Source organism: Anguilla rostrata, chromosome 2 (genome assembly GCF_018555375.3).
Source record: "Anguilla rostrata isolate EN2019 chromosome 2, ASM1855537v3, whole genome shotgun sequence".
Classification (NCBI taxonomy): Eukaryota; Metazoa; Chordata; class Actinopteri; order Anguilliformes; family Anguillidae; genus Anguilla; species Anguilla rostrata.
In genome coordinates this window covers 20,530,791-20,548,520 of record NC_057934.1, presented here as the reverse complement: position 1 = coordinate 20,548,520, position 17,730 = coordinate 20,530,791, and the positions used below count along the sequence as shown (strand labels likewise).

The window sequence follows — 17,730 nt, the reverse complement described above, 5'->3', positions numbered from 1 at the left end:
CTGTCAGAGACGAAAAGCAATCGACCAAACGAGAGAGGATCTGGTCCTTCAACTGCTCTTCAGTGCCAGCATGCATACATTTGTCCATGCATTGTTTACCAGGAAGTATGTTATATGTATAAATGCATATATAAAACATACTATATATATGTTTCAATATAATATCTGATAGCCTATTTAGACCATGTAAGTAGCTAGGTAAGCAAATACATACTTAGGGCCTACATGCATACATGTGTACAAGCAAAAACACTGGGAAACAAAAACCCTGCCAATTGATGCAAAGACTTTACTGGGATGAACTCCAGGAATCTCAATTCCCGCGAGGAACTCTCGCAGTAGGCTACTCTTCGAGCATCTAGTCGGAATGACGCCAATTAACTATTCCATGCCTTAAGGCTGAACATGTCTCTCATTTTAAGTATGCAATATTGCACAGAACTTCTGATGATGGCTGTCGGTAATCGTAGCAGGGAAAATATTTCAGCAGCAGAAATTGTGCTTGTGTCACAAATAACTACTTCCTTGTCTGTCTGTTTCTGTGGACTACGCTATTTGCTTTACGGCAAAGTATCAAGTATTTTAACTACACGAAAATCATATAGGGTTTGTGAAACCAACAGAGTAATAGGCAGTCCATTAATTAGTCTGGCTGGACAAGAACATAAATCCATAAATAGACAGTAATATACTGTGGAGATAATTCCTCGTTGCCACAAGTTAGCTATACATCCACAATAGAAACGGCTGTTCTTTTCTCTATTGCCAACCCCCGCCCCACTCCATATGAGTTGATTTTCAGTCGTGTGTTCCAGTTTGCTATTTCATGTGTGTGTGTATATGTGCGTGAGAGAGAGAAGAGAGAGAGAGAGTATGGACGAGCGCACGAGTCTTAAGCATTGATGCTGTCCAAGGTGCTGCAGCATTCAACCCCTCCCCTCTCTAAAAGACACAGCGAGAGGAGACACGTGACGCGCTGGCTTCGGCTCCTGACAGTCGCTGGCAGTGCTCGGCAAGAAAACAGATTGCACCTTTCTCTCTCAAAATTATTTTAAAAGGCGGGTTTCCCCCTTGCTCTTTCGGCCCAAAGTGAGGAATTTTATAGATGACACAGGCGGATATTTTTGAGGAGATATATCTCCTTTAGCTTTTTCTTTTCAAAAGATATTAAAATAATAACAATAATTGTCTCCGTTTTGACGTTATTAACGGCTTTTGGGGAGAGGCGTTTCATTTATTCTCTTCTTCATCTTCGTCATCTCCCCCTATCAGTGATGCAGTGATTCTAGCACCACATCAAAGTAGAATCTGTGAAGAAGGCTCCTTCTCGAGGTGGATGGGGCGAAGAACGCGGAATGGTGGTTTTCTAGAGGTAAGGCACGTTTGAGGTTCCACAGTATGTCCTTTTACCGGCCATATGCGACAAAGTTATGGTAAAAAATATATTAAGAATGGAGTTCCCAGCATCAAATTTGTAATGTAGTGCAGGTAAGAGCGATCTGTGTTTTTTGGGGGGTGGTTGAAAAGATATTTTGAATTATAAATAGTGCAGCCAGTGAGAATTAGGCTACAGCTGCAAAGGCTGGTTTGGGGTATGTAAAAACGGCACCTACCTGAAATCGCCCCTGACTGCGTGACATCCAATGTAGATTTCATCTCTGTCTTGGACTTCGCATTCTCAAATACAGCTTTCGATGATAATACATGCGCTAATATTAGTATTTTTCGTTTGTTAATACTAAGAAGAAAAAGAAAAAACCTCAGTTGCTCATTAAATTTGCACTGCGCGTTTGAATTCACTGACGCACAAAAGCAGGGGGTTCGTTCATTTTAACATTTTGAAAGACTCATATTTGAATTACTTTCTTAAGACGGTAGATTGCAGCTGACCAACAACCATTTCGTCCACTAGAATATGTCCTCACGAAAACCTATACGATTCCGTGAGCTTCGTTTTGCGAATAGTTAACTTAATTCCATTCGTCTACTCATGGGTAAGGATACATAGACCAGGGGTAGAACTGCAGGTGTAAAGACAGAACCTATAATCCCTGTTTTTATGTTGCCTTGCACTGGTCTCTTATCGGATACTATAATTTGTATAATCACGAGCAATTCTTCTTGTTTTAGCAGATCTGAAGATTCTTTCTCTGAATCTCATTGTCTACAACATAATAAATTCCATATTTTCATATCACACCAACATTACGAGGAATTTACGCTACGGCATTCTGTTCTAGAGAACATTTTTAGTTTATACTGTTACATTCATTTCCGTGGCTTGTCTACGTGACTCCGTACGGTAATCAATAACGATTGTTCTACCGCAAATTGCATGTGCACGTTTTAGTAAAGGAACTTACAAATAACAGCCCGCTTAACACAAAAGTGTATACATTATTTTCCATATGAAAATGCATGTGGCCATTTTTAACGGGCGAACTATGGCCGATTGATAAATTAGTGACCCGTTCCTACTTACACCACGAGTGTACCGAAGGTATTTAGGTGATGATTTTGGACTGAGAGAGAGAATGAGGTAAAAAGCATACGTTTTGGAGCATACATCGAGAGAACGGATAGACCGAGGGAGAAGACGCGACTCCGCGGTCTCCTCTAGGTGTTTTACACGCACCTAGAGTAGCAGACGGATTTTGGATGCGTCTCTAGCTGTGATACACAACAAAGGATGGTTTTTCTGACCGGTTGCAGAAAGGGGTGTCCCTGTGCCTTGCGGCGGGTTAGACGAGCGCAGACAATTTCTTTACGCGTCAGGTCGTTTGCCCTTCTGAATTATGATACCTTTGGATGAAGATAACAGGATGTGCGAGCATGCGCAATAGAAAATACACGTCGAGGGTAAAATGCTCAGGCAAGTATGCGTAGTTTTTGTAGTTTCATTAATTCTAAATAGATATGTTACGCAAAACGGGGAAAAATAAGAAATAGTAAAGATGTTGCTCTTGCTTTCCGTTTTCCAAAATATTGATCAAGTTTTAATCTAGGTAGCCGTGAGATCTGGATGAGGCTGGCAGTCTATGTTCTTAGTAAAGGAAAAAAAAAAAAAAAACATAAGAACCTTCTTCCTGTTAAAAGAGACTAACCCCCTTTCTGTATTTAACCATTGATTAGAAATCAGTGAGTTCATAGCCAGCTAATGACGCACTCAACTTGAGAAAGGCTGTCCTCACGACAATCGACGCGGTGCTGTAACCTAGTGGCCCTCAGGCCCATCTATCACAATGCCATTCACTGCTGAAATTGTTTCTCATCTAGCACAGGAAAACAAACAATGCAAAATATATTGTGTGAAATAAATGAGTCAGCCTATGTTTTCGCTGTATATTAATAAAATTAATAAGGGGGCTAACTAAGCAGCTGTGCTAAAATAATGACATTTGTTTATATTGTTCATTGGGGATGTACAATTCTATTTTGATCTCGCACAAAGCATCCAGGGGTAAAACAATAACCCTTACTTTTATTCTCCGCAGATTGCCGGTTATAATGTTGAAAAGGTTGTGAACGTCAGGACCAGCGATCCGAGGCTGACCCCCGAACAGAACAGCAATGACTCCTGACGCAGAATTCAACAGGAGGTCCCAAATCTGAGGATTGGAGCAGCCAGTCCGTCTTTTCCGCTGGTGAACCTGCTGGCATTTCCACTTTGACTGACATATAGAGAAGGGGAGCCTCAAAATAATTCGACACAAGGGAGAAAAAATCAGTGATGGATACTCTCACCAACATAGGCCTATATATTTTTCGTAATTGCACGGATGGATTATAAAGAGTCAAGGAAAGGGGAAGAAATATAGTCTATTGCGGAGAGAGGGAACAACCCCATTTAAGGTTTTCATATGTTAATTTGTTAAGGACACTGGCCTCGTTTTGAAGGTGCATGCATCCACAGAACATTCCCACGCATAATGTGTTTGGGATGGGCAACTAGCAGACGTGACCACTGCTGCAAGAATGCAAACAAAATATTTTAGTCAGAGGGTTTACGACGCGTCAGTGCCAGTCATTCTATTTGCATAATCAGACAGGGGATACATTTTTAAATTAGTATACCTTAAATTATCAGATTCTTTCATGAAAACACTCGTTCCCTCGGTTTTCACCCGTCTTTACAACATGGGTCTGGCGATCCGGAATGGCGCCCACTTAATCGGGGTTGGCCTGCTCCTGTGTTGCCTAGTTGACCTAGGTTCTGGTTTGGAATTCACGGGGGCGGAGGGACAGTGGGCTAGGTTCCCTGTGTGGAATGCCTGCTGTGAGAGCGAAATGAGCTTTAACATGAAAACGAAAAGCGCACATGGTCTCCTGGTCTATTTCGACGATGAGGGTTTCTGCGACTTCTTAGAGCTGCTTATCCACAACGGTAGACTCAGCCTTCGGTTCTCCATCTTCTGCGCTGAGCCTGCCACGGTGCTGTCCGACACAGCCGTCAACGACAGCCATTGGCACTCGGTCGCTATACGGAGAAATTTCAAAAACACCACCCTGGTGGTGGACAAAGAGATTAAATGGGTAGAGGTGAAATCAAAGAGAAGGGACATGACCGTCTTTAGTCATTTGTTTTTAGGCGGAATACCGCCCGAACTTCGATCAGTGGCACTACGGCTTACTTCGGATACAGTTAAGGACCAAGTTCCCTACGTGGGTTGGATAACGGACCTTCTAGTGAACAGTTCTGTCCCGGTGCTCTTGAGCAGTGAAGGAGTCAAAAACGATCTTTGCGGAGCAGAAAACATGTGTTTGAATGGAGGAGTGTGCAGCGTTATCAACGAGGAGGCCATATGCGACTGCTCGCAGACTGGATACCAGGGCAAGGACTGCAGCGAGGGTAAGACTTTGGATTCATCCCCTTTTATATTGGTTGAATTATACCTTTATATTTTCTTTAAAATGCCATTTGTTTATTTATTTATTTATTTTTAGTTATTTTTTGCGGAAATACCTAACCGTTCCCTCAAGTTTTGTGGGGCTGTTGGAATACAGAACGACTATGCATGTATTGCTTTGTCTTCCTTTAGATCATTTAAAACATTCAAATTATTTTTTATTTGTTTCAAGAGAAACGATAATGAATAATACCGCAAAAGATAAACATGCAGTAGGCTATAGCAAAAGTGAATTTATTTATTTGCCACCATTTAGTTTTCTACCATGTGGCCCTGTTTTACTCTATCTGGCACTCAGTCTAACTTGACTATCAGGCCTAGGCCTGTATTCTTGAGGGAAGAAACTATAGGCTACTACCTTCAGCTCATGAGAGATACATTCACCTATGGCGTATTTCTTTTCCTCTTTCCACCCGTTCATTGAATCAGCATTGTTAGCTCTAAATGATTACTTTTAGGATATGGCCAGGGAATATCTGATCATAGATGGGGCACTCCTACTTGTCCAATAAACCCACATGTCATCACTGTAAACACAGGAGAAAACAGGATGAAATGAAATAGGCTTAATACATGTATGTAGTAACCAATCTTGTGAAATTAAATTTGGTAATATTATGTGCAGTTAGTGTTCCGTTAGTTTCCAGAAGTTATCCCCATTGCCTTGGCTATTGAATATATGTTATACAGATGTAGGCCTATGTCAACTGCACTTTTCAGTGTTTGAATTGAAAATGGTATAAACATGTAAATTGGATATTTACTATTGGACCGATGGTAATTCTGTGTAATTTTTTGAAGACATCTAAATGTACACACACACACACATGCACAGTTCTAATAAGCTAATCACAGCTAATCAAAATATCACTTCAGGTTTTCATTGTTGGCTATACCCCATGTTGAGCTAGCTGCCATTAGCTCATTTATAAATAGTTACATTTCCACATTTGTTAAGCCTGTTTACCTGTAAGAGATATACAACTATTTTCATTTTTCTGGGCCCAGCTATCCTGTTGACTTTTTTGACACTTGTTCTGGATAGCTGAATAATGTTTAGTTTCTGGTGGTGGAATAGCTAACCAGATTAAAATAGGTGTTCAGTTCTATGTTTTGAGTGTATTTCTGGCCAATATTACATGGCTTTGTGGCTATAATGTTAAGTAGCCTAACAGTCTCAGGTACTTTCTATGCTACATTAAAACTTACTGGAATTTCTTAATTATGTGTTTTATTTTTCAATAGTTAAGGTACTTAGGCCTAACTAGATCACAAACAAAACACTTGGGCTTTCAAAAGGGATTTGGTTCTTGTAGAAGTTATTTCACATTAAGCTAAAAGCACTTGCAATTATACAGCTCGCATCATTAACCTTCTGTCTGAATGGATGTAAAGGATAGTATCCAGCAAGCTGCAACTTGTATCGTTTCAATTCATGAAGGGTTGAGGGCACTGAACAGCCAAATTGCCATTATGGCCATGGAAGTGTTTGTAAAACTTTCATGAATAAAACAAACAGAACAGGAGCTTTCACCATCCAGCGCAATGTGTCACATTCAGACAAGCTATGTGCTACAACCGCTCCTCTTTGAATTAGCCTAGCCGCCTTGTATTTATCAGATGCCCTGTCCAATAGCCTGTGTCATTTGGGTGAAAATAATTCCCTTTGACACTCATACAGGCGCCCAAATTAAGGAAAAAATCATACTTGCCAAAGGGCAAGTATCTTTAAAAAGTAATTTATCCTTTCAAATCTAATTCCAAGTAGAGTGTTCACAATAGGTGAGCAAGCAACAAAGAAGAGAGTATAGACAGTACTGTGCAAAAGTCAGAGAGCAGCCTTTCGTTTATTAAATTTCCGGTCAAATATGCCATTTAGTGTAATTAAAAATAAAAAAAAATCAGTGTCAGACAATAATGAAAGAAACATATACTTTACAAAAAAATACAGAAAAGGCTTCTCTGCCACATATACATATCAAATCTATCGGTATTTGTCCACTCTTTCATTTGTGCACCTTACTACCACTTTGAGTTTTCCATTCTTCCAATAAACAAAAATGTTGCAGCTGTGTCCTCCCAACAAAAGTTTGCCTTCACTTTGCCTTCAAAAATGACTCTAACATTCAAATGAACAATACCCAAACACACCTTAGCTGCCCTGCAGATTTCTTTGTCATGTGCATCTAAAATGGCTAAATAAGATACTTCTGATGAGATTAGATATAAGATAATTCAACCGCATAAGGAAGATGAAAGCTGAAGAAAAAGAAGTGAAAAATTAAAAACCCTCAGAAACTGGAGTTCAAAAGTTATTGCAAGATACTGAGAATATGGGACTTCTAACAACTGTGCAGGAACTGGTAGACCACCAAAAGTATTACCATCACAAATATAGTACTTAAAGATTTTATCTTTGAGACATAGGAAAAAATCAAGCTCCACTCGTGCTTAAGATGCAAAGAAATCCCCAGGTGTTTCTGTCAATCCTTCCACTGTGAGAGGGCTCAGTGCAATGGTTCTGGAAGGATGTGTGGCTGTCACAAAGCCGCTACAGAGAAAAGGAAATAAACAAGAGAAGAACATTTGCACTAGCACACTGAAACTGGACACCTGAGCTGTAGAGTAAGGTTTTATGGACAAATGAGTTTAAATGTGAGATTTTTGGAAGTAGAAGAAGGCAGTATGCATTCTGCCAAAGCAATGAAAGACTCTGGGAGCCATATCCACAACCATCAATCAAGCATGGTGGAGGATCAGTGCATGTTTGGGACTGTATAACAACATCTGGAGTTGCTGATTTGAATTTTATTTGAAGGCATCATAAATGGTGATAAATGCATACAAATCTTTACATATCATGCCATACCCTCTGAACAATGCACAATGCTTGATTGGGAGCAAATTCATTCTACAGCAAGATCATGACCCCCAAGCACACTGCTAAGAAGATCGTGCTGCTGATATTTTCAGAACGATGAACTGGCCACCCCAGAGTCCAGACCTCAGCATCATTGAATGTGTTTGGGATTACTTTAATTGAGAGAAACAGAAAATGCAACCAACCTCTGAGACTGAACTTCAGAAGTTTTTACTAGAAGCATGGCAACATATCCCTTCAGATTTCTTCAGAAAACTCCAAGGAAATCTCCCAAAACAAAGGAAGCTGTAATATAAGCAAAGGGTGGACAAACTAAATACTGACATATTTCATATTGTACATAGTTGCAGTGTTTTTTGTGTAATTTTGTGTTAAATATATGTGTGTTGCATTACTTTTGTGACACTGAAAAATAAATAACTTGCACTTAATGGCTAATGGCAAATATATGAAAGAATGGGTGGTCTTTGACTTTTGCACAGTACTGTATGTCAATTGGATATAATTCCTTCGTTTTGAGTACAGTATGTGGCAAAGGGCTCTCGGTCTGATTGTAATTTGCACTCTAACCCAGTGGTACTCTGTTGGGACAGGTGTACCCCTGGGGCCATGTGACAAGTAAATTACCAACAATTACTGAAATTGAGTTTAATGCCAAGTTGTAATGATCTTAAGCAATGGGGCAACAGCAGGTGGCATCAGCAACTGTATAGGGTCCCCTGACTGTAGGCTACAATAGTCTCTCCTGCACTCAAGTTGGGACTCAAGCAAGATTTTTTTTTTTTCACTCTAGAGTCCTACATGCAGTTAGGTAATAATTCCTTGATTTGACTAAGTATGTGGAAATTCTTGGTGTTTGGCTTGTAAAAATGGAGTTTACAGATCCACTGCTAGAAAATCCAAGTGATTATTCTGAGTCTAAGTGTTAGCTACCTTGCTAGTTAGTGCATTAGCATTAGGAGTATGACATTGACATTTATCATGTTAGTTTGCGTTCTTGTTGTAGAGTTAGGAAGCAAAATTTCATCCACCAACTAACTTATGCTGATACATAGTGCTTTTAAAACAAGCTGTCCCACTGAACCCCATTCAATTTAGTTTTACTTGCAATATAGTATAGCTGTCACTACAGGGAAGCAGACTGGTGAATGTGTGGGACCCAGAAATGAATGGGTGCCCAATGGGGCTAGGGGTCTGAAACCATCATAATATCACCTGTAAACACCAGCGCAGAATAAATACTTTGCAATAAACCCAATTTCAAACACTGACAGTTCTTAATTTATTCCTATCATATAATTTTTGAGAGCAAATAAGCTATCATTCTGGCTACCTTATGCTTATTGTCTGAGCATGAATAATAAGTAATACATTGCAGCAGAACATTATATACCTACCAAGCTAACTTTTTTGAAATGTGAAGATTATACACAAAAAAATTGTGTCTGAGAGCTTCAGTTTTCTTGCATAAGCTAGCAAAATGCAATGGTAACATTTCATGGCCGTTCCGATGATTTTTCATAATTACGATCACAGTTTTGCCCATTGCTGAGCTTTGACCTCGTCACCACTAGCTCAATTGTCATGACGACATTATGGAACATTCTCATCTCAGATCAATTGTCTTTAGTATTAAAGGTCCAGGAAACTGAAATCTGTGAATTCTATTGATGTGTTGTTTTAATACTTTTTAGTATTCACAAATGACCCATAAATATTTTTCTTGCAAAAAAAGATGAAGAGTCTGTGCCCCCTTCGCTAGCTCCAGGTCCATTACTAAAATGCTATGACCGGTGAAATCCTTTTTTATTTGTAATATGTAAATGATGCTCTTGGCCAAGCTAAGTTGGAAATGCCTAAGCATTGTTCCTTCTATGGATGCAGAAAAACATGTACGTTTTTTCTTTTCCAAAAAATGAAGAGCCACAAGAATTTGGTTTAATAGCGCATGGGCACTGCAATATTGCAGCAACCTAGTTATAAAACAGTTAATATTTGTAGTGACCATTTTCACAAGGCAGACTTCACCAACTATCTACAAAAACAGTGTGGCTTTCCTAAAAAGCTAGCACTGGTGCAGTGCCTTCCCTCCCTCGCTCCTGGCTGTTGCTGCTAGTGACACTCCTGGTGGTCGCAGATCAGACGAGTGATGGATTGGTAAGTAGGCTTTCCTAGCTAGTGATAATTAAATTACATCCAAATAAAAATTATTTGGATGTAATTTCCAGAGTTTGAGACCACTGTCAAGTCTAATGTCAGTGTGCAGTAGCTCAGTTTTACAACATTATTACACATTGCATGACCTGCGGGATTAACTATACGATGGTAAAGCCTAGCTTGTGTTGCTTTATTTCGTGTTGTTAGGTAGTCAGGTAGTTACTGCCCTGGGCAGCCTACTCTAACCTAGCGATGAGGAATAGATGTCTTACAAATCTAAATATTAATGAGCGGAGGATATACGCCCACCCTGTCCTTATATGCTGAACAGGTCACAGTAATCATTTTTTTTCTCACAAATTAAAGGTTATAACAGGGTTGAAAGCTGGAAAGAAATATTAAGAAGACTATCAATTGTCACTTTTGGGAAATATAACCACCATTTGAATCCAGTTTCCTGGACCTTTCCAGATCAGCCTCTCATCAGGGGAAATGGGAAGATAATGTGTAAGTCTGTGTTAAGAAGCTGACGATAAGTTTCCTGTGACATTCTACAATGTGTGTGGAAGTAATCGTCATTCAATCGCATTCCCTGGACAAACATATATTCACCCAGTGTTACATTCACTTCCCTCTTCGTCTGTGCATCTTCTGCAGTGCAAGGACAGCCGTTCAACCCAAAAATGCTCAAAAAGTACATTCATCTTCTGACGTCCCGCTTCTGTGTCTTCAAATACCTCAGCAATTCTTTCTTTTTAGGAGTGACAACATTCAATATCAAAGACGAGTGATGATGGAATGTTGGTGACAATGTGGATTTATCCTTTCGGGTAATCATACACTGCCGAGCCATATACTGGCCTTAACAGGAACGGTGTGAGCCCAAGCGATGTAACTGAAGAAAAATAATGGTAGTTTAGAGAAAAGAACAGTCATATTGAAATGCTTTTTCCATTTGGAATCTTTTTATGTATTGTGCGTGACCATATCACTGTGTTGTAAAACTGAAATATTTCCAGTTTTCCAAGTCCTAAGCTATACTACATTTGTCAAAAGGATGACCAAGTAGAATGAAATGATTAGCCTGCATTCTAAGTAATCCAAGATGGTATGGCAGACAATGATGACTACAAATACGGGCCCCTGTTTTGGTTTAATAGTTGGTTGAATAATCCCTTTGATAATTCCCTCCCATTTCACCCCAACTGATGTTGTGAGCAGTGCGGTGCACAGTGGTTCACCTATTTGCGTTCTTCTACATATTGCTGGTGGTTGAGGTGAGAATCATTCCATCATTCTAAAGTGTTCTGAGATCACGGAAGGTGCCCTAATAAAGGGCATCCACTAGTTGCATCAATATTTTACTAGAAAGGGCTTCATGCAAAGGGTGCCAGTTTGACTTAAAAATCCTGAAGTGGTGTCTGTCTGCCTGTGAAGGCCAAGGCCATTACATCGGATGTCCAAAAAGCCCTATTTTGAAAATCTGCCATAAAGAAGAACTGGCTTCTTACAAGTCTGTGCAGAAATACAATTATGTCTGTTTCTCCTCCAGAATGAGACCAGCTGGCTACATTAACACCAACTGAGTGTTTTTAATCAAATTGACACAGTGTTATATTAAAAAAGCCAAATTGCTAGTTGGCTTTATAATCCTACAAGTCATTGCAAAGTCAGTGAGGAATCTTTTGGCTGAAACAAATGAAATAACGAAATGTATGAATTAATGTATACACATGCACAGATAAACTTATAGAATGATAAATGCATAAATGTATAATGCCTTCTTACTACTCATGATAAAATATAACTACCAGGAGACAGCCCCTTATGGGCATTTGTTTTATTTAAATGAATAAATGAATGAATCAGTCAATCAAACAACTAATCAATCTTGATTATCCCATTTGTGAACAATACATATATTGGAATGTCCATTTTCATAAAGAAAGATGCATTGCAATTGTGTAATGTTTTTCATCTTATAATCCAACATCTCTGTACACTGAATGGGGAAACACATTAGTGCCCACCTAGATGATGCACGGTAGCCATTTTGTGCAAGAATGCTCTCCACATTTTAGCTGAGGAGAAGACACGAGGGATTGTTAAACCGGTTATTCTGGTGTATGATTAGGTGGCCAGGTCGAGAGAGCCAGCTTGCAGAGGACACCAGGGAAATATCCTTAGAAGCAGGCTGCAATCTCATAGAGCCTACTTGTGCAGACCATTCAGTTACAGTTGGCACATTATAGATCAGCACATAATAATTAGCATGCAAGTACATTGCAGTAGTGATGTCTCTTGTATATCGTAATAGATTGTTTGAGATTGTTTGAGTGGATTTGAGTGACTCTGTTTTGCTTTGGAATATTTTCTGTTCTGATTTATGCAAAATATTTGCAAAAATAGACTTCATGAAGTCATTCTGATACTGATAATGGTTCTGGAGCAGCTTTGAGGACAGATGGATGGCCATTTGAGTGATTGAGGTTTGTTTGGCTATAAAGACTTTTCGCATAGGGAGGATCAATCACTGATCTCTCCTTCAGTTTCAAAATGGGTAATCTTGTTTGTTTGGTTATGCGGCTTTAATTCCTTCCACCACAGTTAATCAATCTCCTTCTGCCAGTTGACAGTGTAATCAGATTTTCCTTTTCTGATTAAAAAGTTATTGCTTGGAAAATATTTTTCCCACAGTTTTTGTTTTGTTTTGATGTTGTGATAGTTGATGTATGGGAATCTATCTTTATTGACATAAAGATTGTACTGGCATATTTTAGTCTCATTCAGTTAAACAGAAATATCACATACCATTTTTTGGTCCTTCGTGGAATCCTTAATAAATGATACAGCTAACTTGATTAAATGAGCAGCTAAAATAATGTAGGCATATTTTTCATTTTTGTTTACCAAAAATTATGCAACAGTACACGCCCTTGTGTGGATAAGTAGGCCTACATTAAGTATGTGAGACTACTGTGGGCAGTGACTTCAACTGAACGTTTCCTCTAATGTCTATCAATATGTTGCATTAACTTTGATTAATTTTGGCCAAATCGTCTTATCAGAATTTCTCCAGTGATATTTTAAGATTCCCATGCATAAATAGCTACCTCTAACCAGATTTTTTCACTCACTTTTTTTCGTACCTACTGGTGTTCACAATGCCATCTTGAGAAATGGACCTGTACATGCAAATCAATAAAGGCCAGCCCACGTGGTCGCATGATGTTCATTTCAACATCAGTTTCACAATGTGACCTGACCTATAATGTTGACACACATTCCCAGAAACCAAAAAAGTGGTAACTTGCAGTCACTGAACTATGTATAAATAATACCTGAACTGTTGGTCAGTTGAGACAAATATTACTTTTCAGACATACGCATCAATGTTTTTATATTATTTTTTTTTTAAATAATGCAAAACATTTTCATTATAGGCCTCAACGAGTCTTAACAGTGGACCAGAATGAATATATCCATGGGAGCTAACTTTAATAGTAGACAATAATTATAGCAATCCATAGATACTTACTTGAAATCATTACTTCAGTACAATTTCATTTGGCCAGAGATAACCCACACCAATTATTGTTCTTTTAAAGAACTTTTCTATCCTCAAAGAACCCTTGACTCTCAATGACTGTGGATTACGCTTTCACATTAAAAAGACTTTCTCACACACAAATAGTTTGAGACAGAGCTATCACCAGCTAGAAATAACCCTTTACCCCAGGAAACAAACCCATACAAACCTATTGCCAAAACTAGTTTTAGATGGGTTTTTTTTTGTTTAGCATTGTTGCATCTACTTTTTCCACCTTTAAAATGAACTGTGATGCATTACGTTTAACTTTAAGGTTAATGTGTGGAAGTTGGATAATGGACTGTTCCTCCTTTTTATGATTTGAAATTACTGTAATGTGAACTTACTTGTTTGCAAGCCAGTGACACATGAAAGATAGTGGCAGTCGGTGGAGAGGTGCATCTCCTACTGTTCATAACAGCTGGTAACATATCTAGTGAGTAGCTAAAACTATTGAGGCCCAAAATGGTGGACTGCATGTCTTAGACAGCTACTCAGTCAGACTCACACCTACTGTATCTAGACTGGAGTGTACAATCTGCCATCATGGTTGAATGTTTCTTCTGACATAGACACCAAGTTCAACAGTACAGCTTCAAATCTACGTATATGTTCTATATTTGGAAATGTTTTTTGAACATTGATGTCTGTAGAGTAAAATAAAATTTCCTTTAATTTTAAAAAAGTTTAAATTAACTGTTTATGAGTGTGTGGGTCCTTCACAGTCCTGCTCAGAGCATGTGAGTGGAGCGCGAGCAGAGTTGAGCAAGGTATGATTTGACTTGAGCGCGAAGGGCGGGGTTTCAATAGGGTGGAGCGTCTGTCCTCTCTTGTACTCCAGCTTCACTCCAGTATCGCTCACTCGCATGAGTAGACAGGAAACTAGGCCCAGTAGGCTTACCCATTTTCCAAACTCCTGTACCTTGTAGCGAGCAATTAACTACATTTTCTCAGCAGTTTGTTAAATATTTTAACAAGAAGACTGCCAAATACTCCACAAGCTAACATTCTCAGTGGAATCTGAAAATACATAGCCATAAATCTTTATTTTTTGTAAACATACAGACAACGAGGCTGGCAGTGTAGGTAACTAGCTAGCATTTGGCTAAATGTCTATTTGTAGCCCAGGCTTTATTGAAACATTACATTTATAACTTTAGCTATATTCTGTTCCTGTATCTAGTTAATAATTTCCATTTCTATTTTAGGCAGCCTTGAACCTCATCAGAACTTTTATTCCTCAAAGTAAATTCAAACTCTCCAGTAAATTTTGTAATTGTCACCTATTCATTTTATTATGAATAATGACATTTAATTTTATCATTATTCATTCATTAATTATTCATGTAAAGGCTATCTATAATTTCACACACACACACACACACGCACACGCACACACACACACACGTCTGCTGTTAGACATTGTGCACACTGTAAAAACTAAAGTAATAAATGCACTTGTTTGTTTTATGGGTGTTTCCCTATAAAATACACACGTTAAATAACAGATGTGGTTGACAGGCTCTTTTCTAGACTTGTGTTTACTATTTTTGTTTGATCCACATAAATACATTATAATTTTATTATAAATAAATGTTAGGTTGGCGATTTTGTTCAGGATGTGGAAGTCGATCAGATATTGCGTGGTCACGTGCAGCTGGCTGTGCTTCACAGGGGTGCGGGGGCAGGAGTTGTGCATCTTTGTTTGCTCTGAAGTCATCTCTCTTGAGGTCTGGAGGGGGTGGGGTGGGGGGACAGGCCAGCTGCGCGGAGGTAGAGTGGCCACGGCAACATCAGCGGCAGTGAAATCCCTTCATTAGCTTCCCTCTGGTGCAGATGAGCAGATTAGCACTCTGAAGGGCAGCCTTATCAAGCTGCTGAGCTGTTCCAGCACGGCTAATTGGATTCTGAGGATTTAATTTAATAAATTCCAGATGTTTTACAAAAACAAGGGCGTTTTAATGGGGGCATGTCATGACTTTAAAAAAAATGACTTCATATACACATAATAAAATAAAATAAAATAAAATAAAAACAATATAGGAGATGAAGTCAAAGACCATTGCCCATTAAAAAATTAGATCCTTTTTCACAACCTGGATGGTCCTGTCTGCAATATCTCTTCAAGCAATACAAACACATAATTGCAGTAATCAATGCAGAATTAGCTAATTAATAGGCTGTATTGTTTTCAAATGGTTTTTCATTTGAAGGGACACATTACTTCTCACACCTCACAATGATGCAATCCGCAGGTTCACCCTTGACTGGTGAATATGCTAACATCTGCCTGCTTCTAGCTAAGTCAAGCTACAGCAACATCCTGAAGTGAATGCCTGCTGTGGCTATTTTACATCTCCAAGAAAGCTTAACCCTTTCACTCCCACTGTGTCAAATAGCCAAGTCAGTTTGCTTTTCTGTAATTTGATTATTAATCAGAGTGAAATATTCAAATTGTTTTTGAAAGCTGTGGCAGAGCTCCTTCTCACTCTTGAACTAGAACTACAGTATCAACTATGGTATAGGCTGTGACATCAGCAAAGTTATGTTCCACATTTTAAGGTCGGAAGAAGAACTTGTGCTATTTTGTTTCATAGGCATCACAGGAATACACCTCTTAACAAGGTGCCTTACATTGGCTCATTTAAAGGCAGCATCAAACATATCCTTATTTTTCAACAATCAAAATATTTTATTTCCATAAAAATGATGGCAGACAAACACAGATATGTGACAGGAATTTGTGCTTAAATAAAAAGTATATGAAATTAAAATCAATAACGTATAGAGGATAGCTGCTGCTCATGCTTTCTTGTGTTGTTTTTGAATTAGCTATGTGGCTAGTTAATTTAATAGCTACAGAGAAAGCGGTAGCTAGCTATGTTGGCTAACTGTTAGCTATGATAATGTTAATGCTTTCATTTGGATAGATAGAAGTAGATAAGCTACTTCTGTTTAGCAGGGATCCATATTCAGGTTCACTTTATTGATGTTCCATGTAATTTCACTTACTCGGAGGGGAGAAGGGAAGGGAACATCCTGGATTGGATTTAAATGTGGCCCTGGTTGCAAAAAACTTCCTTCCTTGCCATCTGAACATACTCTATGATGCAACAACTGCTATCTCCAACAATACCTTGAGCAAAGCTCACTTACCTATTTCCTCTGCACATTTTCCCTTTAACAGAGCTGATTTAGGCTCCACTTAGACTTGTGCAAGTTCTGGCACCAACTGTTAGCCTACAATGAGCTCTCCTGTAGCTCACTTTGCCAGGTCTGCTTCCTTCTTTCAGCTCTGTCCACAGCTGATCAGCAAACGGTGACTGTGGCTGTGGGCGGGCAAATGCAGTGCGGTAATGTTTCCGTTAAAGGGCAACTGTTGGCATGCTTTAGTAATTTATTTATTTTTGGCCGAATGAGCAGCATGTCCGAGCGGATTAAGTATTGATGTTCATTCCCTCCAGTGTTCACTGACTAATGCCTTGTCAGTGAATTCCCACTTGTAACGTCACTGGGTGAGAGGAGCTCTATAGAAAGATGAATGAACCTCTGGGCCTGAGTCACTTAGCATGGGCAAGAGCGAGTGGTGTGACTTCCACTTATGTATTTATTTTTTCCTTTCTTTCGCCGGATGCTGTTGGCCTGCATTAAATACATTGCAGTGACTGGCGGTCACGCCCAGCTTCTTTATAGACAGGAAGCCATGCTAATGGCTTTGCATGACAGCTGTGGATGGTGCTCTTATGAGGCATTTGCACACCATCCCTATGTAAGATCGAGAAGTGGCGACTTAACCGTGACATGGATAAGGCAAGGGCTCTGACTCTAATCAGCAGAGGAAGAGGTCGTTAAAGAGCTAGTCTCATAACCAGGTGGTTGCCGGCTTGAGTCCTGCATTTGGCTCTGCTGTAGTACCCTTGAGCAAGGGCATGGTACAGCATTTCCATGGTACATACATAAATTAATATAACATAAATTCCTTGGTATTTATCTGGCTGTGAGCTGACAATATGTGAATTGCAATGCCAGTACAACTGGGTTAGGCTGATTTTTAAAAAATGTTAGCCAGGGGAGTATCCCTGGATAGGGCTGCATGCCAGGCTCATAAATCATATCAGGAATAACGTGGGCAGCCATGCAGTGTAGCGGTTTGGGGGGCAGGGGTTATAACTGGAACACTGTGGGTTTGAGCCTTG

The 17,730-nt window shown here is 39.3% G+C and overlaps 1 protein-coding gene across 16 annotated transcripts in view; it reads left to right on the top strand.

Annotated features, from left to right (window-relative positions):
• Positions 1-934: 934 nt before the first annotated feature.
• nrxn1a (neurexin 1a) overlaps positions 935-17,730 on the top strand; it is a 252,478-nt gene continuing 235,682 nt past the window's right edge. For 15 of the 16 annotated variants that reach the window (XM_064321125.1, XM_064321124.1, XM_064321134.1 and 12 more), the window contains exons 1-2: positions 935-1,372; positions 3,495-4,849. In XM_064321125.1, the coding sequence (XP_064177195.1) occupies positions 4,096-4,849 (754 nt within the window). In that variant the 5' untranslated portion in view covers positions 935-1,372; positions 3,495-4,095. The remainder of the gene's footprint in view (positions 1,373-3,494; positions 4,850-17,730) is intronic. The other variant, XM_064321116.1, reaches the window with a different exon arrangement.